Genomic DNA, 26,294 nt, shown 5'->3' with positions numbered 1-26,294 from the left:
AAAAGGACAAAGCTTGGAGTCTACTTTCTACTGTAGCAATCTCGAAAAAATATGTGAGCAGAGTAATACTAAACAGCGTATGACATGAACAGATATTGACAACGAGCAGCACTGACTGCGTGCTTTTAATTGTTACTTTACCATTGATACCCATGCAGGGTATAAACAAAAAGAAACACAACAGTTACCAGGTTTGGTATATTCTTAATCAATATTTTGACAACTTGTCATTGCCTTCATCCGGATGGTAAAAAGTAACGAAAAGCAGGGTTTTTCGACATCATAATAAAACCTCAAGCACACACATAAAGTCACATAAACACATTACCTGTTTGGGGAGCAGATTTTTCCCTGAAGCATCACCTGGAGTCAAGAGTTGCTTAGCAACAGCTTCTCTTTGTGTCTGAGAATGGGTGCTGAGCTTCGTCACACTGCCATCTTCATTCACCACAGCAGAGGCCCTGGAAAGAAACCATAGAGAATATATCTCAACTTTTACATGGCAACAGTCCTGTTGAAACATTGAGCATTGGCATACACTAGTGCTGTTGATCAATATCAGAAATCGCATTTTTGTATGTAACCCAGACAGGCGCAGTGGCGTGGTGGTAAGACATCGGCTTCCTAATCAGAAGGTTGTCAGTTCAAATCCCGGCCGCTGCCGCCTGGTGGGTTAAGAGTGGAGATTTTTCCGATCTCTCAGGTCAACTTATGTGCAGACCTGCTAGAGACTTGAGACCAAATGCGCACAGAAAAAAGATCCTGTAATCCATGTCAGAGTCCGGTGGGTTATAGAAACACGAAAACACCCAGCATGCCTCTCCCAAAATTGGCGTATGCTGCCAGAATGGCGGGGTAAAAACGGTCATACACGTAAAAATCCACTCGTGCAAAAAACATAAGTGAACGTGGGAGTCTCAGCCCATGAACAAAGAAGAAGAAGAAGAAGTATGTAACCAATTCTGTCAACAAACAAAACTTGTAACTTGAAAGTGAAAAGAGGTTGTAACACAAATGTTCAGAAAAGTTTCAGTTCTCCTCCTGCACAACAGACATGTCTGAATCACAAGCGACAGAGACCGGCATTCTTTCTTTCTTTCTTGGGTGTTTAACGTCGTTTTCAACCACGAAGGTTAGATCGCGACGGGGAAAGGGGGGGAGATGGGATAGAGCCACTTGTCAATTGTTTCTTGTTCACAAAAGCACTAATCAAAAAATTGCTCCAGGGGCTTGCAACGTAGTACAGTATATGACCTTACTGGGAGAATGCAAGTTTCCAGTACAAAGGACTTAACATTTCTTACATACTGCTTGACTAAAATCTTTACAAACATTAACTATATTCTATACAAGAAACACTTAACAAGGGTAAAAGGAGAAACAGAATCCGTTAGTCGCCTCTTACGACATGCTGGGGAGCATCGGGTAAATTCTTCCCCCTAACCCGCGGGGGGAAGAGAGACCGGCATGCTTCACATGTACCCGAAGGGATCAAGTTGTAGAATGATGACTTGCACCAGCACAAAACTTTAAGGGATAAAATACACAAAATCGTGATTGGTATGTACTTGAATCACACAGGTATTGTGCCCACCCACTTGAATGTGCAACATATTGCAGGTACATGTACATGTACCTCATTATTCATGCAGGACAGCACAATGACAAATCTTACCCTGGGTAGTTATTGGGACCATTGATGACATTCTGGCGCAGTTCATGCACATTCCAGGGGGTGACAGGTTGTGGGTAGGTCAACTTCTGAGCGAAGACGACAGGTACCCCGATCTCGTTGGTGTTGATGCAGGGGTCAGGGGAGATAACCGAACGAGCGGCGTAGTTGACTCGTTTGCCCATCATGTGCATGCGGAACAACCCTTCCTTCTTCTCCAGTAACTGTTGGAAATAAGTTGGATGATTTTAAGACTAGTGCTCATATTTTACTAGATTTCTGACATTTGGTGTACCTTTGCCTCAGACAATTCACAGGAATTCAGGGGTTTTCTTGATATTTGGTGTCTTTTTTCTCCAATTTTTGTAACAGGGAATAAATCTAGAGAATATCCGATACTTGGTGTACATTTCTGAGGGATATATTTTTCCATGTGAAATCAAAGGAATATTTTGACATCTGGTGTACTTTTTATTGGATAATTTCTTATTTTTGTTGGACAATTTCAAGCTGCTTCCCCTGGGAAAAGTGTGCAATGACAGTGTAGTATTACTATTTTTCCTGACAAATACACTCAGACTCTTCTTATCCAAATCCCCAGTTCTTTGCTATGTGTAACATTCTTAACCTACACATGCACAAATGAGGCTGTCTGAAGTCACACAGAAGGAATGAAAATAAGTTTCTCAAATTCTCCAACAAGGTTTTCAACAGCTTAGCAATGTTACTTGAGGTAGTGTTCTACCAAAAAGTTACTAATTTAGCGTTGAAGCATGCCCTACCTGTCGAATGCCTGGAATCTTGTTGGCGTCAGGTGAGAGTTTGTCGAGGTCGCTGTCAATCAGACAGTTGACGTGTGTCTGTAGCAGGATCCACTTGTTCTGCAGCTCTTCCATCGGTGTTGTGGTCTCCTGTTCCACCTGTGGAAAAATAGGTTGCATGTTGAAACGGGCTGGCTATGTATCCGCTGGTACATGGAAAGAGAGAATGCTTTATGTCATACAGGCTAAATATTTCCCCTCTTAAGGACAAGATATGGTTTATATGATTCGAGTCTTATGCCCTCATGGCTTTTGACGAGATAAACAAGTGTATGCGTGTTTAGGTGGTATCAGCCATCTGCACTTATGGCACAATGACCGAGGTCTTTTACGTGCCAATGTGGTGACAAGGGGGTGGGACATGGATTCCGTCTCTAGGTCTGCACATAAAGTTGACCCGTGTCCGTCCCGGCCCGAATTCGAACCAGCGACCTTCCGATCACAAGTCCAGTGCTCTACCAACTGAGCTACCGGGCCCCCTGCTGGTACATGCATGTATTGCAGTCTTATGTAATAGGCTTGGCAATAGACAAATTCCGAAAATAACTCCATCAGGTATGTATGGGTTGTGGGAGTCACCTTTTCTTGCAAAACCTGCACCAGTTTCCGACACGCCCCTCCAGTGTTTGTCAGAGGTTTTGCAAGAAAAGGTCACTCCTCTACAACCCATACTAACCCGACGGAGTTATTTCCAGGGGTACATGAGGGCTGAGGAAGCATTCTTTCTTTATTTGGTGTTTAACGTTGTTTTCAACCACGAAGGTTATATCACGACGGGGAAAGGGGGGAGATGGGATAGAGCCACTTGTCAATTGTTTCTTGTTCACAAAAGCACTAATCAAAATTTGCTCCAGGGGCTTGCAACGTAGTACAATGTATTACCTTACTGGGAGAATGCAAGTTTCCAGTACAAAGAACTTAACATTTCTTACATACTGCTTGACTAAAATCTTTTCAAAAATTGACTATATTCTATACAAGAAACACTTAACAAGAGTAAAAAGAGAAACAGAATCCATTAGTCGCCTCTTACGACATACTGGGGAGCATCGGGTAAATTCTTCCCCCTAACCCGCGGGGGGAGCTGAGGAAGCAGAGACCCTTCTCCATGCATTTTTGTCGGGGGCTGTCACCAGTAGGTCGGGGAAGCTCAGCTGGGTCCAATCCTTAATGTTGTCTGACCAACTCTTGCGTTGATATGCACATGTGTAAGTGAGTGAGCAAGTCATCATGTGTTTGTATACTTTGATACTTTACACAGCATGCAGACTGTCGGTGTCGAATTAAAAAAAGTGTACATGTGAAAATCACATAGATTTCATTTCACTTCATGTATCATTTTTAAAAACTGTGCGTCAATGAAGCATACCTGTGCATAAATAAAGACGCAAATAAAGTTATGACATAAGCCCGTCAGAAAAATTGCAGTCAGTTACCACGCTACAGTCGAACCCGCCCTAGTGACTACCACTCAAGACGACCACCTGCCCATTAAAACCACCCCAAAAGATCCCTGATGAATTTTATTACATATAATTCACCTGTAAAAAGCGACCACCAGCCTCTAATTTGATCAGTCCCTTGGGTGGTCATTTAGACAGGTTTGACTGTACAATACTAACTGTAAGATCTTTTGAGTTGTTGAGGTCAAGGTTCATGTTGACAAGGAGCTGTCGTATCTCATAGTTGTCCAAGAGCGCGCGAGCAAGGTTTGAAGTCTGAGGGTTTTCAAACTTCCGATCTCCCATCACACTCATCTGAAAATGAAACGCACACAGAGAGCACAAAGATAAATACAAGTTGGTTTAGTACAAATCAAGATAGCATAAGAAACAAACCAAAAAAAAGGTATAAAATCTACTGAAACTGTTACTGTCACACTCGCCCGTATCTCTCTAATATCAACAGTTCGCAAAGTAGCACTTCTATACACAACAAGAACAGCTAGAGTCAAGATAAAACAATTTCTGAAAATTCCATTGCCACAATGGATATGAGACACAGCTACTTTGTCAATAGCCAGTACCCATAAAGCACAGTCCTTAATTGGGCTAAGTCGACTATGCAAAGTATACTTCACAAAGTTGGCCGGACAGAGCTTCAGCACTGAGTGTTTGGTAAAAAGAGTTCGGACTCATGCCATGCCATGCTATACTTTTTTGCCTTTAAACACTCGACACACCCACAGGTTAAATAAAGGTTACACTAGAATTCAACAAGAAAAAGCCTGCTTTTATTTGATTTTGAAAAGCTTGTAAGAGTCAAATGCTGTAAAACCATCAATCCAACTCACCGGTCTGAAGCGAGATGGTGGCACAAGCAAAGCGATGAGAAAGAACATGTCAGTGGGATATTTGGTGAGAGAAATCTCCTCCAGACAACGGAACACTTTGCGTAACACCTTGTGGTCTTTCTGCCACACCTTGCGAAGAATCTGACGAGCTAAGTGCGGCATGATCAGGCATTGACCTTTGCCCTTTGCCAGCAAACTGTCGACCTCGTCACGTTCTTCCGACTCTTCCATCTCCACTTCCATGTCTGCTTCTGTCTCTGCTGCCGGTGGTTTTCTGTTTTACAAAAGCAGAAAGTATTGGTAAGTTGTGCTGAATGAAAGACACACTGTCTTCATTCTGTCACAATTATTTCTGAATTGTTCCTGTCAAACGTTCACAGACCTCTCTGTGAGAACATTGGAAAAAGAGATAAAGTCTGGAAAGGCAGGAGTGTTTGCCCTGCTTTGTTGGTTGAGGCAGGGTATTCGGGGTGCATCTGCTTCCATCTCCGCTCTTTTTCACATCATTTTGGCACCAATCCTTCAGAATTCTCAACCACTGTCAAGTATCTTGCAACCAAAGACCTTATCGTGCATCTTACTGGGGAGACAAATCTATGTCATGGTTCTCTACTATAGCACACATGAAAAATGTTTTAACTGGTACATATCCAAACATTTGTCAACTAGTATTGCTATCAAAAACACCATAAAACAAAACACATTGAAATGAACACATTGACCCCTAAATTTAAATAACAATTACAACTGGTAATTACAACCTGTATTTTACCTGTTGAAATGAGAAAATATCAAAACAAAATTGGCTGCCGGTATGACCTAGCGGTTGATTTTTAGATCTATCGGTTTTTTCCCCTGAACAACAAAACCAGTACTCTGAGTTGGACTCTTACTGGTTCCAATGACTAGCCTACCGTTTTTTTCTGGACTGTTTGCATCATAGAAGTTTGCGGACCGGTTTGAAAAAATACTAGCGCAATCACTGTAACTTACCTCTTGGGTGGTGCTCTTTTGGCACTGGACCTTTTGTCCCGGCCACTTTTGGCAGAGATACGACTGAAATATTCCTGACGAAGTACCAAAGTTTCACTGCGACAATGGGGACAAACTTTGGGTGTGGCAAAATATCGTTTCAACATGCTGCTCACTAGAAGAGATATTTCTGTGTCTGCCATCTTTGTACACACAGTGGCATCAGCTGAGACATCTGAAAAAAATAAGAAAAATCTATAAGGAGGGTGACTGTGTAAAATTGGCTCACAGAACATTTACAGCTTGGATAGAGCACACGCACGCACACATGCACACACACACACACACATAGACTGTGCCATACACTGAAGTGAAACCCCTTAGAAACATAGCACTTAAGTTGGTGTGCTCAAATGAGATCAAACTCTTACGCTAGCTTCGACAATGATGTCCTGCACAGTATTCAATTCCAAGTTCAACAACCCGAAAAAAACCTTTCGAACAATGTTTGATCTGATTGTCCCAAACATGTGACAAAAACTGCTCAAATACACCCAATACAGCTCAGGATCAGTAATAAAATACTGATCCATTGCTTCATCATCATCATCATCATCCTCAGTCCCTTGACTTAGAAGGACAGGTCCATTGCAGCCTGTCTCAAAAACTTCTTGCAAAATTGGCTTGTTTTTACAGCTAAAAAGCAAAATCATAAGAATTGAGTGACCACACAAAGGGCTGTAAGATACCGAAGTAAATCCTCTTCTAACCTTTCATTAATTCTTCTGCCAGCTTTTCCACCTTTTCCATCAACTCCTCCTTGAAGGTGTCTACGTCATCTCCTTTCTCCGCCTCACACTGCCACACAAAATCTCGCAGCTCTTTCGCCGCCACCACGTCCCCTTTATCCAGCAGCTCCATCTGATGCGCGAACAGCAAACCTTCCACTTCTGACACGTAGAGACGGTGGCAGGACAGGCATGTTCCCTGCAAAATCTGTCGGGAAAAATGGAGTGTGAATATGATGTCATTTTGCAGCATCAATGCAAAGAACCCAACGTTTTGCTGTAATCAATGCAAAGAACCCAGCGTTTTGCTGTAATCAATGCAAAGAAGCAAACGTTTTGGAGCATCAATGCAAAGAACCCAACATTTTGCAGCATCAATGCAAAGAACCCAACGTTTTTCTGTAATCAATGCAAAGAACCAAACGTTTTGCTGTATCAATTGACAATGCAAACCAAACGTTTTGCAGCATCAATGCAAAGAACCAAACGTTTTGCAGCATCAATGCAAAGATCCAAACGTTTTGCACAATCAATGCCAAGAACCAAACGTTTTGCAGCATCAATGCAAGGAACCAAACGTTATGCGCAATCAATGCCAAGAACCAGAACGGTTTGTTCGAACAGCTGAATTCTAATATTCTCAGTTCTTTGAAGAAAAGCTTGTCGAAAAACATGTTTTTGGTGCATTTTACTTCTCGGACAAATTATTACAAAATTCAGTCACTGTTCCTATGTTTACTTGTAACACAACAAATTGAGCAATGTGCACCAATAATGAAAGAGGTGAAGTAGCTGGACAAAAAACATTAAAACAGGGAAGAAACTAAAATTTATTTTTTTAATTACAGTGGAACCTCCTGTAACGACCTCTCCCAAGAACGACCCCCTCCTTTTTTTGCCGACCAAGGTTCTCGGCACGGATGCCTTTCACACTGTAATTGTAAATAACCTCCCAAGAACGACGCCCTCCTTTTTCAGACGACCGACTTACCAACAAAAGGTCAATAACGACTTAGACCTTTTTACCAGTGAGTGTCAAAGTTTGTCATAACGAAACACACGCGGTTCCGGTACATGCATGCCATTTGTCACGCATCAGGAGTCGTCAGTAGTGCATGCAAGTCCAGTGGCCTACGGCTATCCGCTTCTCACCTATTGCTGTCACAATTGAAGGACTGCCCTCGAAGTTGGGGGGTGGGGGGGGGGGGAGGGGGTGAGAGAAAGGTTGTGGGAGGGGTTAGGCGCAGTTTGAATGACAACTCAATAATGAATTGCTGTGTACGTATTCTGTAACTGTGTGCTCACAAACTGAGACCTCGGGTCAATGACCCATACTTTCCAGCTGAGACCAGCTGCCTGACCCAGTTTACAGACACTGACCTTCTTACCCGGGGTCAAGGACCCAGTTTTACCTTCGATGTCTGAGAGGAAACTCTACCAGGGTGAGAGTAGCAGAAACATGCCTTATTACAAGACAGGGAGTGCTATGTTTTTTTGTTATAGGGATGTTGGTACATGTGTACTCTTCTTCAGCCACTCTTCTTCAACCATAAGCTGATACCAGTCAATAGGGCGCAGCGTAGAAAGACTGAACTGCCCAACAGTTGCCCCCCCCCCCCCCCCCACCTCTGAAAAAAAGTATACCTCCCAAACTCCCAATAAAGACCCGAGCTCTTTTATACGACCGATTTTTCTGGACATTTTCAAGGTCGTCAGTGGGAGGTTTTACTGTAATACAGTGGAACCCCTAAAACAAATTTGAGAAAATCAGGTCTTAAAAAGGAGGGAGTCTTAAAATGGGGGTTAATTTACAGAGGTTATGAACAGAAAGTCTGAGACAACAGGGTCTTAAAACGGGGGGGGGGGGGGGGGGGGGGGGGGAGAGAGAGGAGGGAGTCTTAAATTGGGTCTTAAAAAGGGGGTTCCACAGTAGCAGAACAATAATAAAGAGCTCAAATGATAAATACAGCTCAATCACAAACAAGCTGACCTTGAGGAGAGTTTTGAAGAAGACCGGGTTGAAGACCGGCAGAGCCAGGTTGATGTGACCCATGTGACCGGGACAGTACCGTCCTGACTGACCGCAGCTTGTACACACGTCGTCATTCCGTGTTGACCCTAACGAAACACAAGGTACACAGCATATATCACTGACAAATTTACAAATACAATACAAACTTTTCTGATTGAATGTAAAATGTGCGAAGAAAAAAACAAAACAAATTATTTGCTTATAAGCCAAGCTACCATGTGCTCAAACGGCACACTCACACAAATTTACAGCCCAAAACAAAAAGAAAGTAAAACAGTGACAAATAATTGAAATGCCATAGTGCTACAGTGACATTTACTTACTGATGAAAATACAAGTTTATACCTTTTAATCATACCTTTTTTGTTCCGTGCTGCTTTTTGTTTCCCTTGTTTGTTTGTTTGTCCTGAAGAAGCTTCCAGTTCCAAAAGCACAAATTTGGTGTAGTATTGTATGTGCTGTCTTGTATTAATGAGTACAAAATTCTTTTGTTCTTTAAATACAGATTTAGTTCTGAGATTTGAAACAGAAAGAATATGTCACATGAACTCCTGACTATCAAAAATAACTCACCCAAAGCAGGATCGTACAATCCACCAATAGTGGGCAACTGGAGGTTGTCAAACAGTTGTGGATTGGTTATCTCCTTCACACTCAGTTTCAGGATTTCATTTTCGCTGTACACCCTGAACCCCACCTCTGACAGACGGTCTACAATCAAGCTGTCCTCCATTTTACCTGTTGAATAAACATCAGCAATTTGATTACTTATGAAAAGCCACAGTCCAACACACTCTAAACGTAAGACTGGGCATCTCTACTCATTGTGAAGAAAAAGTTCAGGACATAAAACTCCTTTGCCTGACTAAATTTACGCATTCCATGAATACACGAGAACAGTGTAATTCTGGCTGACCACACTTGGGTTACGCTACAACTTTTTTTTGGTGCTCCATGGCATTATTCTACTCTGCTGTTGTTCTGCCAGATTGCGCACGAACACAGGCGTGAAAAATAAACGGCGCAATAAATTAATTCAGATATTACTTATGTTTACGTGAAATTTTTTTCGTTCTATGTAACTATAATTGTTAAAGGATATGATTATCACAAAATAAAAACAATCAGTAAACGGTGGGACAAGGGCAACAACTCCTTTGCGTCACAGAATGGCCAAGCCAATACAACATCAATGAGGCGTAACATTAAAATCCAAGAATCCGTTTACGACAGTAAAAGAAACTGCGCAGAGAGTTGGTTAGTGTGTGTGTGTGTGACTGTGTGTGTGTGCATGTGTATGTAATTGCATGCGTTTGTGGCTCTCTGTGTGTGTGTGTGAGAGAGAGAGAGAGAGAGAGAGAGAGAGAGAGAGAGAGAGAGAGAGAGAGAGAGAGAGAGAGAGTGTGTGTTGTGTGTCTGCCGTGTATTTCCTGTAGACATGCTTGCTTGGGTCTAAAGTTAGCCAAAATGAGTTACTGGCTTACCGAGTTACTCGTTGCTAGCTCTCGTTTTAAACAACGTAACTTAACTCCGGTAGACCTGCCACACAAAAAGAGAGAGAGAGAGAGAGAGAGAGAGAGAGAGAGAGAGAGAGAGAGAGAGAGACTCAGAGAGAGAGAGAGACAGAGTTGAGTAACATTCCGTAACATATAGCGCCAGTGATGTGTATTGACGTTCAAGCGACAAGGATACTTGAGGATTTTAGAAAAAAATTTGCCAGACTCATTCGTACCTTTGAAGCCCTGGTATTCAAATCAAAGGTCTGTAGCTCATCGCATCGAGAACAGCGTGCACATGTTGAAGCTAAAGTTACCTCTGGTATTTACCTAAACATCCATATGAGAATATACGCCCTATGAAAACTACGCACTATGAGGATAACGTGTAGGTTGGGTCACTGGGGTGTCAGCCCTTGATGGAAAAACAGAAATGCCGCGGAAAAAACGGGGTTTTCCGTGGAATAACCAAAGTTTTGTCATCATCCGCCAAAGCATCGTTTTTTCTGCAGCAAAACATTTTCTGCGGTAAAACTGAAATGAAGAATGCTGCGGTAGAACGGGACTGTTGTTTTACTGCGGAAAAACCTTTCGTTTACTATTTTTTCTGCGGAATCTTGTACTTGCCCATTTTTAGATTGAAGCACGTGAGGCTGCTTCTGTTTTGTAGTTGTTTACTGTGGTTGTTGTCTTTGCTGTTGTGCTGGTAACCTTGTTACTATTCTCTCTATCTCTCTGGGTTTGTTTGTTGTTGTTGTTTTCTAAAATGATGTACAAATTTGAATACTGTATTATACATGGTATTGGTAACCTTGAATATTTCTCTTTAACTTTTGTTTTGTTTGTTCTCTAACTTTTGTTTTGTTTGTTCTCTGGTTAATTGGTGTGTGTGTGTGTGTGTGTGTGTGTGTGTGTGTGTGTGTTGCAATGTCAGTTTACTCTCAAATAACCTTTTCCTGTATTATTATCGTCTTTCTATTTGGGGAGGTGGTGGTGGTGGTGGTGATGTTTAAATACATGCAGTGTTTTTGTGTAATTTCCAGCAGGGAATTGGCCTTTTATTGATTTTATTTTATATTTTATATTTGTAGATTAGTGTATTCTTCTCTTCTTCTTTTTCTGCGTTCATGGGCTGAAACTCCCATGTACACTTGTGGGTTTTTTGCACGTGGGTTTGTACGTGTATGACCATTTTTACCCCACCATACGCCGCTTTAGGGGGAGAGCAGTGTATCCTGATGCAAACTAAACAGATTTACTCATTCCCAACACAGGAATGTTGCCAGTTATCTGAGAACACACAGCTATCGGGGGCGGGGGGGGGGAGCTAAAATGAACACCAGGCGGAAGTGTCTTGTAGGTTTTTCTCAGCAGGCAGTAGAAAGGGAAGTTTCGGGTTTGAATTTCAAGGGACTGACTTCTTGAGATTAATTACTGTGAGATGATTAAAAGTTGATAAGGGAGAGGTGTCGTTATTTTTCTTTATATAAATTTGATTTGGTTGCATTAATTGTAGTTCGACATGTACATTCAGTAAATTTTTTTTTTTGCTTCAGATTCTGAACTTCAGTTGTCATTTAGAAACTCATACATATATCATAGAATACCCCAATATATGATAAGGAGTCTGAATGGGTTGTCACAAGTTTGTTCTTTGTTTGTTTTGACTGCTTTTTGTGTGTGTGTTTTTTAAGATATAATTATGTTCAACATGAATGAAGTAAAAAGAAAAAGGGGTGCTAAATGCTGTAAGAAGATTTGTTGAACATAAACTACCATCAAAGTGATTTAGCAATGTGCTTTGCTTTCATGTACAAACAAGTATTCACTGTTCATTGTTTGGGAATCCCACACCACATGTACCGTAATTGTTTTCCTGGTGTACGGACGCAGAATACAGGATGCAGACCTGCATGGGGAACTATACCTGTCACTGCATGTCAGGAAAACTTCCTGCTTTCAAAAATGCTCCATACAATTATTATCTGCGTTACTTCCTTGTGTCCTGTGGTGTATGCATTGCTTCCTTGTTTTGCTGTCAGTGCAATGTTCTCCTCTTGTTCAAAATTGTGTCTGACAATCATTAATCCTTAAGTAAAACATATTTAAACACATTGTCAAGAGGCAAGCTGTTATGTTACTTGAATAGTTGTTAATGCCTAAGCATATAGATGTTGAGATATATATATATATATTCATTACAATTTGTGTTATTAGATGAGTAATTTTGACATCTACTCACACTTTATGTCTGTGGTCTTTCTTCATATAAAAAGATCAATTGTATTCTCACTCAGTCTCTCTCTCTCACACACACACACACACGAGAAATATGAACAAAAGAGTGAAAAATAGTTATCCCACACATTTTATTTACCTTATCTGTGATAGAAACAGTTAGAACAACATCTAAGTAATTTCATTCTTAACATCTAAGTAATTTCATTCTTTCCAACATGATATGTGAGACATGAGAGTTTTAAAAATAAAACAAACAAAAGAATCCTCTGAAAGTTTTTTGGTTTTTTTCAGAACGCCAAAATTATAAGCAAGCTTATCTCCCAGAATACAATGTTTATACTTTTTGATGCAGTGAATATTCTGTGATATTGTATTATGGTAAAACTAATAACATATGTACTGTAAAACTCTTGTTCTAAGACTCCTGCATTTTCGGACTTACAAGATGGTTTCATGCGAAGGAAGGTACGTGTACCTTTAAGATGGTACATTTATCCATACACTTAAAAAGGTGACCTGCAAGCATGCTCACCTAGCTCTTACTTCTGTTTGTACAAATGTACTGGCATGATTGATTCCTATCTCTCAGTCTCTGGGAATTTTTGTGGTGAATTTCACATTCACAATTTTGAGTAAGATACAGAACAAAACAAGTAGTTAGTGGCTCTTATCTTGTCTCACATCAGTAATTCAGAATCGCTCTTCTTGATTATCTATTGATAAGATAATGTTTGATGTTAAAAATCTGAATATGAACCCACTACATGACAAAATATACTACATGACCATGAAAGATGAGCAGTGTTCTTTTTCTTAAATCAGCCGGTGAGAGTGCGAGGATTGAAAATCTGCAGATGCATAGTGTAGGTCTCCATAACTGAACGACAACTTTGTTCACAAAGACATTATAATTCATGATGATTATACGGGGACTTCTGAGATTAACTTCTTCACATTAAATGTGCACACAAACATCGAAGATCATACATCACACACTTGTTTTAATCACAAACATCAGGTAACATCAGGTAACTCCATTCGCCCAGTTGACAAGTCTCTGTGACATTAGATAATGTTATGCGCACTTGCTGTTCCACTCTTCTTTCTATCCAAAAAGCATACCACAAGAAAGAAAGAAACACTTAGAAGTATGTGAAAATGGCATGGAGGAGGAGAAACAAACAGCATGGTAGACACATGGTAAAACCCAACAGTATTCATCACCTTCTGATTACAACACAACCGTGTACCATCCATACATTGCAGTAAACAACAAAAGCAATCTCAGAATGTTTCCTACATTGACTTGAACAGAATCATGCTATGCCAGAGCGCAGAATTCTGTTGGCAAGATCTTTGCTCATACAAAATTCTGACAATATTTGACAATGCAACGTGTGTGACATCAGATGCACTCCATAAAACGTAGGTTAACAATACAGGCTCATGAGTTTTAGATCTCAACATCACACATAACAAACAAGAAAGCACAAATGCCTTTTATATTCTAAATAAGAGTTCTAAAAGAAACATCCCAAAATGAAAGACTGAGAGAACAAAACACACATTCACACACATTTTTCAAGTGCACCATGACTGGAAATCTTTCTCTCTCTCTCGCACACACACCCACACACACAATTCATACTAACAGCACACACACCCACACACACAATTCATACTAACAAGTTATCAATGAAACAAGAAAAACTGAAGAAAAGCAAACACATTAGCTGCAACCAAGCAAACCAAGAAATAAACTGCAGTCATATATTTTAAACAGTAATACATAAGGAGAACTTGAGCTGAAAGTACCAACAAAGCTCTTCAAGATTCAGAAATACTTAAAGGCAATGAGCGGCACTAGAATGACCAAAATGAAACATGGAAAATACATGGAGTAACTTAGTTTTCTGGGTAGTTATTGAAGTGACTTATATTATAAAGAAGTGAAAAAATTGCAAAAACTAAAGGACATAGATTGCTGTCGCTATGGAAACTGGCATACACTGAGTGCCATATTGGATTTCTAGAAAACGGTTTTACAGCAACATCATACATCAGAAATGCTTAATATTTGGCACAAAGATACACAAGACTTTTATCTACAATCATATACAACGATATTTTGACAAAAAAAACTACTGTTGAATTTAAATTAATTATTGAAATAAAGATGAATGAATATGCAGTTAGAAATTCATTAATCCTTATTACATAAATTAATTTAAATTCAACTGTAGTCTTTAGTCAAAATATCGTTCTGTATGATTGCAGATACAAGTCATGTGTATCATTGTGCCAAATATTATGCATGTCTGATGTATGATGTTGCTGTAAAACCGTTTTCTAGAAATCCAATATGGCGGCTGTTTCCATAGCAATGGCAGTCTGTGTCCATTAGTATTTAAATTTTTTCCCGTTTATTTGTATAAGTCTCTTCAATAACTACCACAAAAAACTAGGTTATTCCATGTATTCTCCAAGTTTAATTTTATTGCCGCTCATTGCCTTAATGTCTATTAAAATCATGATCACCAAATTCAAAATATCAAAAACAAAAATAAACAGATGCAGTACTAGTACCACACAAAACAAAGATGAAAATTCAAATATGCAATTGCAAAGTCAGAAACCAATCAATTTTGATCACAGATTACCACATTTCACGATTGGCTATCCATTGGGAGGCCAGTAGCACAGCCTAAAGTAACTCACAGTCGCACACACACACACACACACACAAAGAAAAATGACATGTATATATTGTTTCTCCAAATTGTGGATGAGATATTGCTGAGGCCCACAAGGCTTTAGCCATCCATATCAAGGTTTCTTATGACACTGAATAACTGAAATTCACAAAGGAACAGACAAAATCACAAATAAATAAAGTTATACATAGATCATCAAACAAATATACACGAAGACATAAAGCTAGAATGAGAGAATCAGAAATGAATAAGACCAGAAAGTTATGCAGAACAAATCTCGAAGCAAAGAGAATAAAACTTTCTTCATAGGCATCTCTAATTTTAAGTTTTGTTATGCTTTATTTTCTTGATCACTTCATCAAAGAAATAAGAAAAGAAATACAGAAATGAATAAATAAACTTTACTCAAACCCAGAAACGTAAACCTCCCCATCCCATCCAAACACCCTACACTTGACCTTACAAGAAAACAAATGATGATGCAAAGTCGCATGTTCATTTTAGAGCGCGTTACTCTCTTAGATGCCAGTAGACTTGTTCCGTGCAACTCTCACTTACTATTGTTGCGCATGACTTCTATTTTTAGAGCATTTATGTCCCTTTGTTTCTTAGATCATTATTTTACACGCAAATTAAAAACACCTTCCCTCCCAGGTGAACAATCGTGTACATCACCCACAGACCTGTTCACTATGCACAGAAAGTAGTCAAGCTGTAAACTGTTGGGATGTAAAGACACGGGAAAATGCTCTCATCCCAGGCATTAGCTTGGATGGGACTACGGTGATTTACAAAGTGGTATGAATTTGTTGAATACAGGTGAACCCCCCTTTTAAGACTCCCTCCTTTTCTCAGATTGTTGGAGGTCTTCTTCTTCTGCGTTCGTGGGCTGAAACTCCCACGTACACTCGTGGTTTTTTTGCACGAGTGGAATTTTACGTGTATGACCGTTTTTTACCCCGCCATTTAGGCAGCCATACGCCGTTTTCGGAGGAAGCATGCTGGGTATTTTCGTGTTTCTATAACCCACCGAACTCTGACATGAATTACAGGATCTTTTTCGTGCGCACTTGGTCTTGTGCTTGCGTGTACACACGGGGGTGTTCGGACACCGAGGAGAGTCTGCACACAAAGTTCACTCTGAGAAATAAATCTCTCGCCGAACGTGGGGACGAACTCACGCTGACAGCGGCCAACTGGATACAAATCCAGCGCGCTACCGACTGAGCTACATCCCCGCCCCCCGTTGGAGGTCTTAAAAGGGAGGTTCCACTGTAGCGTATTCCAATATGAAAAAAAATGACACAAATACAAGTTCTAACAAAGTTCACACAAATCCACTAAAATGATGAAAGCAATCACAGCAATCGCTCTCAGATGTTTTCACAGTATCGCAATACGCCCCAAAATATGTCTTATACACTGTTCTCAGGTATACTTTATTCTGCACCCATCCAGACACTCAAAAATACATAAATATCCTTGTTAAATAATGTAAAATCTAAAAACGAAGAAGCATTAATAAAAACAAATCTGGTAAAGATTTACAACAAAAGGTGGGGTATGGATTGTGACAAGGAAAACATGTCTGAAGACATATGAGACTTCAAGCGCAAAAAAATATACCTAAATTCTGAAAATATTTACACATGACGAAGTTGCACTAGAATGAACCAACCGCTTTTCATTTCTTAAATCCTGTTTATATTGTGACTAGTACAGAAAGCAGCATTTCCACAGAGATGGATAAGGAACAGAAACATGCAAAATAGGATAAAATAAAACAGAAGCACAGTTGCGGATAAAAATGAAAGATAATTTTGCAAATTCTCTGCAATATATACATTCACAGCCAATCATTCTCTTTAGAACAGATTTTTTTCAACGACTTACATGATGGGTACACTTCTTTTGCAATCATAACTTCTATACAGCGCACTGCATGCATTCAGCAGGTGTCTTCCATTTCTGCTTTTTGCTATTTTTTGTTTGTTTTCATATATATATTTTTCATATAAATTTCAATTTTCATCATTTTTCATCAGATTTCTCTTGTTACATGTACTTATAATTATGTTTGTAATATTTTATTCTTACTCGTAGTTACCAGTTCCTACACGGTAACCATTCCATTTAGATCACAGTTCACACAAACATAAATTTCTGTGATATCTACCACTCAATGTGAAAAACATGTAGTGCTCTTCCCCGAAATCTTTTGTCAAGGAATGCGGTTAACAGTTGACACTATTCTGATGTTTCAAGTTGAAGCACTTAATGTTATATTCCACATTAAACCATCAACTGTTCAACACAAACTGGTGGAAAGTGATACTTTCGATTGCTCACCTTTTCTGAAGAATTACTCCGACCAACAGCATATAAAGCTCTGCAAGACACCTTACCCATTCTTCTTTAGGTGGCCCATTCTTGCTTAAAATGTAGCAGATGAAAGTCTATAGACAACAGAATACAAGCCAGGAGCACAGAAACTTTCACAACTCTGTTTCGACATGGGATAGGAAGAATTTATCAACATCTTCATCACACATAAACTAACTCTAGATGACTGGTGACTTAGCCTAGAATTTCTTGTGTTTGTCTCCACTCATGTTGCAGTGAGAAAACACCATCCACAGTGAAAGGCAGGTGTAGGTTGAATCCATAGTGATAAAGCTTCAGATGAGAAAAAAAATGTGTTTACTGTGCCTGCTACACACAGCATATGCTTTTGGAAAGATTGACCTGTCACAGGTAAAACACCCAAGTTCCTTGTGAAAAATGCATATGTTCTTTCTCAGAAATGACATGACAGGCAAACTTTGTGACACAGGTCCATTTCCTCCCGGTGCAGAATGGAGAAAAGCTCAAACACAAGTTTCACTTTTGGCCAAGCACCCCACCCACCTTCTTCACTGCGTGACTAAAACCGCTAACCATTCCATTCAGTTCTGCACACGACCTGCTGCCTCTGAGACAAGACATGCAGGGTGGATAGAAGTACCTCAGTGTGGTATGTGCGTCTGGCGAGGTTTTATAATAAAAGATTTCTGATCATGCACGCATTCTTGATGATCAACTGGTCTCATAGGTTGAGAGGAGAGCTGCATCGACAGGCTCCATACAGGAAGGACATGTGAAGGAACGCATCAGCCAATCGTCTATACAATCCTTGTGATACGCATGCATACAGGGCAGAAATCGCAGCGTGTCTCCGAAGGTGAATTCACACATGCAGATAACACACCTGCACACAAAAAGAGGTAAACAACATGAAGGACAGCATCTTATGTTGATATAACTGTAGTTTATATTGGTCATCAACAAAATACAGACTGAAAAAACTTTTGTTAATACCTGCACACGATTTATTTTTAAAGCATCCATCTTGCCAAGTACTGAAAACCCCTGTCCTAACACCCCACCATCCCCCAAGCACAGCTCCCGCTCACACACAAAAATCATTATCTATGAATCTCTCTGCTTTTCCCCACCCTCTTACTTTTCTCATTGAACTTCTACCATATGCCTCATCCCCCCTTTCCCACGCCTAAAAACTAGTGTAAACTGTAATGCAAAGGTATGGGCATCCGCTTACATGCATTACTGCTCTAACCACCACCTTCACCAATATCTACATAAACAAAAGATAGAAAGCCACATCAACAAAGAACTCATCATCCATTCATTCACTCCTCTGACCTAAACAGTCTTAAGCCTGCACTGATGAATGACCATCACTCACTCTTTAGCTTTCTTGCTGGTGCCATCATAGACGCCCATGGGCAGGTGATGGATCAGTCCCAGTCGCTGGGCGATCTTGATCTGTTCCTCCTCAGTCAGCTGACTGGCTGGCCGACTGACGTTCGGTGACGGATGGTAGACTGGGACTACCTCTGCCTCCTGTTACACAAAAAATAGGGTTAATTATGGAGATCTAAGTGTACCAATCACTGCATGCAATTTTGATATTACAGTACAAAACAGACAACAAACACTATGTGCTGTTTGCTTTCCTGTTGAATTAAAACATTTTTGCACTTGTTCGGCTTTTAGTTTTACAAAAACAGTATTGGGGAACACCTGCAACAAAGAGACAATTCGCATTCCAAAATGGAGGGAAAAACCCCATAAAAAGAATATATATCATAGAATGATTAATCTGTTGAACAAGAAAAAACTAACGTCCATAAAATCCCCTTTCTAATCTTGGAGAAAAATGTGAGGTTCAAAGCAGTATCACTCTCTGACCAAACAAACAAATACATAACAAGAAATTCCTCCGAGGTAGGAAAAACACCCCCGTCAAAGGGAAATAACCTTCTCAGTTGGTGGCAGTGACTGAGTGAGAATGGTTATTTCCCTTTGACCATTAAGATGTCCCTCTATAAGTCCTTGTATAATTTTAATCCACCAATAACTCCCTAACCGTGTGTTTGACTGGTCCCAATTTTTGTAAGGACCGTCTCAGGAATGTATAGAACCTGTTCACCAAGTTTGGTGACGATCGGTCCGTTCATTCTTGAGATCTATATGCGAACACAAACACACAAACAAACAAACAAACAAACAAACACATCGACCGAAACCTATACACACCCCTATACCGGGGGTGTAACTAGCCTGCTTCTGTGACTGAACATACATCACACACACCGTAATATCCTGCACACCGTAATATCCTGCTAACATAAAATCGTTCATGCGCTGCTGCCTTATCATCTGATGTCAGCATGGAACACTTACAGGCTGATTACGACACAATCTTTGCAATAAAAAGCACGCTTGTTTTCACACAAGACCTGACACTTCAGCTACACAAGGAATGGATCAATATCATTATCAGAGGTGTCCTTACAAGGACAGTGACACCACAGAAGAGTCTGGCCATCTGTCAATGTCATACGGACAATTGACCGGCAAAAAGGACTCCTGTGAGTGGGCTGCCCTCAACCTCAGGACAGTAAACCCGCACAATGTGCATGCATGTGTGTGCGACTGCTGAATAAAACAAAAAGGAAAGGAAAAAGAAAAACAGTGTCATGCCTGGAGGGTAAATAAAATAATAGTTTGATTGTGACACTTGTTTCTGAGCAGAAAGGGATGACATACTGTCAATAGTAAAGGTACAAAAATACTGATTAATATGAATCAATAAATGGCGTACAACCTAAAGCAGCATGACACACAAAACAAACAAAAACATGAATGGTAGGTTATTGGAACGTCTAAAAAAAACCACCCACCCAATCTTCCACAGAAAGTGGAAACAAGAACAATCAGGCTCTCTTCTGCACTAATCATATCCAAGGTCATGGAAACTTAAGCCCCGCTAAAAGCTATTCAGCCTTATACACTCTTCAAAAAAAGTTAAGAATCATTTTTTTACAAGCACGCCACACAAAACAGACAAGACCGAATTCTTTCATTTTTAACAAATTATATAATTGAACAACCAAGGAGTAATGACAAACAAAGCAATGATCGAACGCGGCAGCGACAATTTAGCTAGAGTGTGTCAAACATGACAACCCTCGAAAATGGAATTCACAACAATGTGAATCCGTGTCAATAAGGCGTGTGCCCTCCGTTGTGTGCCAGGCATTCAACACATCGTTGGCGCATGGAGTGGATCAGGTTGCATATGAATGCTCTGGGAACTCCATTCCACTCCTGCTGGAGCCATTGCAGCAGTTGACCCAGATTGGCAGGAGGAGGGTGATGTTGCTGTACCCGACGACAAAGCTCGTCCCACATGTGCTCTATGGGGTTCAGGTTCGGGCTGTTGGCTGGCCACAGCATCCTGTTGACCCTGGCCTGCTGGATGAAGGTGTTTACAGCTGCAGAGCAATGGGGAGGTGCGTTGTCATCCTGAAGAATCGCACGAGGGCCGATCGCTTGGAGGGCTGGAATGACCAGGGGTTGCAGGATCTCATTCTGGTAGCGGACACCGGTCAAGTTGCCCACTACATGGTACAGAGGTGTCCTTAGACGTGTGCTGATCCCTCCCCAGACCATCACAGAGCCTCCGCTAAAACGCTGTCGTTCCAGAACAGCGCCTTCTACGAAGCGCTCTCCGCGACGCCTCCACACTCGGATGCGACCATCAGCAGGTTCCAAGCAAAAGCGGGACTCATCTGTAAACAACACCTGAGCCCACTATTCAGCTGACGTTACCACCTCACATGTAGAGTGCACCCGGCTCGGCGAGCTGCTCGGTGATTAGCAGTCAGGGTTGTTCCTCGGACTGGACGCCTTGCACGCAAGCCAAAGTTGTGTAAGCGGTTTCGGATCGTCTGACCACTAACAACAGTGTTGGTGTTAGCTTGTAGGCGTTGTCTAATATAATGTTGTTTGCCGTAGCCATTCTTTGTTGCATGGCCTGCCTCTGAATGAAGCGATCCTCTCTTTGTGTGGTGACTCTGGGCCGACCAGAATGTTGTCGCTCCTGCACTCTTCCAGTTGCGTTGAATCTCTGTTTTAGTCTGATGATGACAGAGGGAGCCACTGCAAGCCTCTGGGCCACTTGCCTGACAGCAACACCATCTTGTAGCCATCCTATTGCCCTTCCTCTATCCAAATCGCTCAGTTTTCTTCGTGGGGGCATGTTGCTACTGTGCATAATTGTGTCAGCGTGTCAACCTTTAAACACAAGCTGGTGAGCGATGTTCATAGCCAGGACCCTGTTGTAGCACGTGCATCACAACCTTTTGCCCTGGCATGCGTTCCGCAAATTCATGGGGCTATAAAAAACACCCTTTTTCTTCCAAAATGCAGAAGCTTTTGAGAAGTCCCACAAAGGGAAATAACTCTGCCTACCAAACAAAATTCTAGGTCAAGACTCATTGTTCATTTGTTAATTCAAACACATGAATCTTTTAATTATTATGTCGATGTTTAATATTTTGGTAATTTTTTATAATTAGATCCGTTTTTTCAACCGATCCTTAACTTTTTTTTGAAGAGTGTACTTCTTTCACTGTTTGCACACTAGAAAACAAGTTCTGAAGCATTAACCTTCCTGGCCAAGTGCAACTGAGACAGCAAAGCTTAAAGACACAGTCAGTCTGACTCAAAACTCAAGTGAGAGAGAAAGAAGAAGAAACAAACAAAAAACAAGAACACTGAGGAATGATTAACCATTCAGTCAATCAAATGCACTAAAATACCTCCAGCTCTCTCTAACATTCTTTGTTAACAAGAAGAGCAAACGCTCGATCGAGTCACTTTCGCAGTTCTGAATATTATATGAGGCATCAGATGGACAGGAAGAAATTGCTATTCACAACACAATGAGTCACGTTCACATAAAATTTGAGCCCGGTCACTTTTATAGTTTCCGAGAAAAGCCCAACGTTAAGTTGTGTGTTGCCGAACAGAAAAGGCTAGTTATCTCCCTTGTTTTTCTGATAACGTTCGTAAAAGGCTACAGATGTAAATACTTTGATGTAAAGAATAATCCTACAAAGTTTCAATCACATCCGATGAACTTTGTCAAAGATATAAAATGTCTAATTTTTCCTTTGACGCTGACCTGTGACCTTGAAAAAGGTCAAAGGTCAACGAAACCATCGTTAAAGTGTAGAGGTCATTGGAGGTCACGACTAAACAAAATATGAGCCCGATCGCTTTGATAGTTTCCGAGAAAAGTCCAACGTTAAGGTGGTGTCTACGGCCGGCCGGACAGACTAACACTGACCGATTACATAGAGTCACTTTTTCTCAAGTGACTCAAAAAGGGGAGAGAGAGACACACATACACACAGAGCCAGATAGAGACCCAAAGATGATTGGACAACAACAAAAAACAAAAAATTGGAAGTAAAAGTTTTATCATGCTTGAAAAAGAACCTAATCCCTCCCCTTTCAATGATGTCATTTGCGTGTTCCACCTGGTACTGTTTTGTACGATCTACACATCCCTTTGTGGCCTTCTGCATTGGCCATGTCTGTGGGGTGGTTTCGTTATGTTTTGTTTGGAATCCTTGTCCTCTCATGTAGGCAACCAGTCACAGTTTGTGTTTAGCCAGCCCTTCGCCCACCCCCTTTTCCCCAATGTTTGTGCGCACATCCCACATTATACTCCTGTATACACTGTATGCTTTGAGATTAATGGGAGTGTGGTCTGAAGATATCTCCACCGCCCATATAGCTAGTCAGCAATTATAGCTTGCGTTCACCTTCCCCTCCCTCAAGACACAACATTTTCTTCCTTTCATCAACCCTCTACGTCTAACTGCGCTGAGAGGCAAGGTCTGCGTAATCTTTACAAAAAAAACACCATGATATTCTTCCATGTGATTCACCAGCAAGAAAAAGTTAGCTGACCAGTTTGCTTTACTTTTAGCAGTTGACAATGAGGAACCAGTTTTGGTATTACTCCTAAAGTTAGACAGTTCAAGATGATAATGACAGCAAGGAATGCAAAACCAGTCAAGCACGGAAGAAGCTGCAAGATGACAGTGTTATCTAGGACCCCTTCCATACATACACTCTATACTCTACACTACTAAAACCTTACTGACCTGCAACAAACTGAAACTAGCACAAACCCAAGTGAAGCTCAATTCAAGTGTTAACAATATGGAATTTTAAGTGTAGCATTTGATGTTAAAGTGTAGCACTGACTTCAATTCAACTGTGCATCCGCATTCTTGCTATGGCATTGGCAAACAAACAAAACATATTTTAATATTGTATTTTAGACTAGAATTGAATAGAAAACAGCAGCCTTAAAACCATAAGACTAAGAGAGTATCTAGTGTGCACATTTACTCTGACACAGATATTCTGACTTAGGGACTGCTGACACAGAATGTGCAGGGATGTCGTTAGGCGTCGGACATCGGACATAGACTGATTAAAATGCTCAAATGTCCGATTCACATAGCCGCATGGCGGTCAGATGTCCTATCGTTTTCAACTGAGCGCGGTCCTTGTCCAATAAGAACTCCATTCCTTCGGACAGCGCGTTATTTGGTCATTTCATTTCAAGATAGAAATCTTTAAAAAGCGAGCGAGCGCTCTCGCGTACAGGTGCACTGAAGTTGTGCAGTGCAGATCTTACGTTTTCCGAACCATTTGCGGTATGAGCGGTTTGGGTACACCCGTCTACAGCACACTAAAGTTAGGAGTACGGGAGACAACTCCAACTGACCAAGGCTCACGTCTGCTTTAACTTGCTTTCGGTTAGAGATGGAGCGGCGATGAATTACACCACCGAAAAGAAAAAAAAGCCTGCCAAAGAACAGCGCTACTAATTCACCTCTCCTGTTACCTGAGGGTTCAAGCACAAGAGGTCATGATTTTAAATTAACAAAAAAACCTGTTAAAACTAACCTGTATACAAACTTCTTTACTAATCGTGTTGTAAATAACTGGAATAATTTTCCACCCAGCATTGTGTCAGCAGGAACACCAAACACGTTCAAAAACTTACTTGACAAGCACTGGAGACAATTTATGTTCTCTACAAATTTAACTCAATTGAGATCGTCCTAGGACGTACGCAGCGCACAAATATAAACAACGATATTTCAAATCACTAGTTGAAATACATAGCAGGCAAAAGGCTGAAAAGCCTATCAGGCCACTTATGTTATGTTATATTATGAACACGTTTGGCGTTTCACGGCATTGTGTGCAACATTAGGGCCAAGAACACGGGAAAACACGGCTAGCATTATTCTAAAAAATGACAGTGCCAATGACAGTGTCGCCGCTGAAACCTCAACAATCACGGAAAGTAAAGTTTTGTCACTTGTAGATGGTTTTGGTACAGCAGGAAATTCACACGAACAGTCTTTAATATAGTTAACTATTCATGGCTGACCCTGTTTGGTACTAGTTGGTTAGACATTTGACAACAAAGAGACCTTAGGCAAATTGTTTTGTCGAATCTGTCAAGAAAAAGCTCTGTCATGAAATCATGGAGTTTGTGTGCCAATCAAAGTAGTAGTGCTGAAGTTTTTATTTGTTTTTAGTTTGTTTGTTTCTTTTTGTGTGTGTCCTGTTTGAAACTAAAGTAATAAAACAATATACGTGCACAATGTTGGTGCATAATGTCTTATTCAAATTTCTGAAAGCAGTCAAATATCCTATTCATGCCGAAGAGCTCAGGACATTTGTCCTATAGGTAGGAATTTGTGGCAACATCCCTGAATGTGAAGCAGAAATGCTCAGTACCAGAACTCAAAATAAAGAGGGGCACTGTGGCATGTTTGAGTAATTGTTTGAGAATAGAGTTTTTGGCTTGGTATCTTATTAACAATTTATGCTGCAACAAAGCAAGGTATGCTAAAAGCATAACAGTTGGCAACACTGTACCAGTTTAACACAGCTTAGCTGAGCTACATGTATTCTTGGAGACTGTAAGTCACAAATCACACCCTGGGGGAAACTGTCCCTGTCAAGCTTCAACAAATGTCCTTGTTGGTCTGTTCCAACTTTCCTTGTGGCATAGATCTGCTTTACTTCAGGGATCATTTATAATTGCAGTACTAGTTTCATAAGTCTGGGTGCTGATTTCCTCAGTTTCGATAAGGCCAAGAACCCCGAAAGCGAAAGTCGTAACACACCGAATAAACCTGAAACCTTCACTTTATTTGCAACATAAACTCGCACTGCGCGACACGGATTCCTTTGTCATACTCACTACTCAGTCATAACAAAAACAAGTATACACAAAGAACTTACATCTGACTCAGTGTTGTTGATGGCACTCCGCAGGACAGTAAATGACACGAAAGTGAGACAATCGAGTTTTAAACAACATTTCCAGCTATAAAAGTTAACTTAGAAAGAAAAGATAAGTTTTATTTTACTTGATATGGTGGTGGTGGCCCGACTGGTTGTGGCAGTGGCTCCTGACCATGTCCATTATCTGGGGCATCACTTCCACGCAACAGGGAAATATCATCAGAATTCTGAGACTGGAAGCAGTTCCCCATCTTCTCCGATTGAACCTGATAACCAGCTGATTTCCTCTCACACACGGGGTGTTAATTTGGCTGACACTGTGTTCCTGGCCATATCCTTCCAGATCCTCAGAAATCAGATGGCGGACCAAAACATACAGCTGATCGCACCCCCCCTCTACGTACGCTTCCGCTACATGACGTACAAAACATAGTTCCACGTATTCCAAATGAAACAACTCATCAAAAACAACAGAGATTAATTTCCAAAGAAAGAGGAGAATTAAAAAAATCTTCCAACAGAACGTATTTCTTAATTCACATGTATTTCTCTGAAAACATCGCGCAT

At 40.7% G+C, this 26,294-nt stretch overlaps 2 protein-coding genes across 2 annotated transcripts in view; both read right to left on the bottom strand.

The window, feature by feature from the left end:
- The window catches only part of LOC138966639 (DNA-directed RNA polymerase I subunit RPA1-like), a 43,526-nt gene extending 33,140 nt beyond the window's left edge, over nucleotides 1–10,386 (bottom strand). The window contains exons 1-10 of the mRNA XM_070338931.1: nucleotides 10,311–10,386; nucleotides 9,152–9,316; nucleotides 8,537–8,664; nucleotides 6,529–6,754; nucleotides 5,780–5,993; nucleotides 4,787–5,060; nucleotides 4,116–4,250; nucleotides 2,455–2,592; nucleotides 1,676–1,896; nucleotides 329–461 (exon numbers count right to left, since the gene is read on the bottom strand). Coding sequence (XP_070195032.1) covers nucleotides 329–461; nucleotides 1,676–1,896; nucleotides 2,455–2,592; nucleotides 4,116–4,250; nucleotides 4,787–5,060; nucleotides 5,780–5,993; nucleotides 6,529–6,754; nucleotides 8,537–8,664; nucleotides 9,152–9,311 — 1,629 coding nt within the window. The 5' untranslated portion in view covers nucleotides 9,312–9,316; nucleotides 10,311–10,386. The remainder of the gene's footprint in view (nucleotides 1–328; nucleotides 462–1,675; nucleotides 1,897–2,454; nucleotides 2,593–4,115; nucleotides 4,251–4,786; nucleotides 5,061–5,779; nucleotides 5,994–6,528; nucleotides 6,755–8,536; nucleotides 8,665–9,151; nucleotides 9,317–10,310) is intronic.
- A 2,038-nt stretch (nucleotides 10,387–12,424) lies between these two features.
- LOC138966637 (RING finger protein 11-like) lies at nucleotides 12,425–26,218 on the bottom strand. Its single transcript, XM_070338929.1, has 3 exons — nucleotides 25,853–26,218; nucleotides 18,775–18,932; nucleotides 12,425–18,276 (listed from the first exon to the last, which is right to left on the bottom strand). Exons 1-3 carry the CDS (start codon nucleotides 25,976–25,978, stop codon nucleotides 18,105–18,107), a joined length of 456 nt encoding a protein of 151 aa, XP_070195030.1. The 5' UTR covers nucleotides 25,979–26,218; the 3' UTR covers nucleotides 12,425–18,104.
- Nucleotides 26,219–26,294: the final 76 nt, after the last annotated feature.

The sequence above is a fragment of the Littorina saxatilis genome, linkage group LG5 (assembly GCF_037325665.1).
Source record: "Littorina saxatilis isolate snail1 linkage group LG5, US_GU_Lsax_2.0, whole genome shotgun sequence".
Lineage (NCBI taxonomy): Eukaryota > Metazoa > Mollusca > Gastropoda > Littorinimorpha > Littorinidae > Littorina > Littorina saxatilis.
Note: the sequence above shows the minus strand (reverse complement) of the source record. Positions and strands in the feature narration are given on the sequence as shown.

Coding starts and splice junctions, on each gene's coding strand:
- LOC138966637 (XM_070338929.1), bottom strand. CDS start 25,978: ATGGGGAACTGCTTCCAGTCTCAGAATTCTGATGATATTTCCCTGTTG. Junction 18,933..25,852: donor GGCCACCACCACCATATCAA/GTAAAATAAAAC, acceptor TTTGTGTAACAG/GAGGCAGAGGTAGTCCCAGT. Junction 18,277..18,774: donor ACCAGCAAGAAAGCTAAAGA/GTGAGTGATGGT, acceptor TTTTGTGTGCAG/GTGTGTTATCTGCATGTGTG.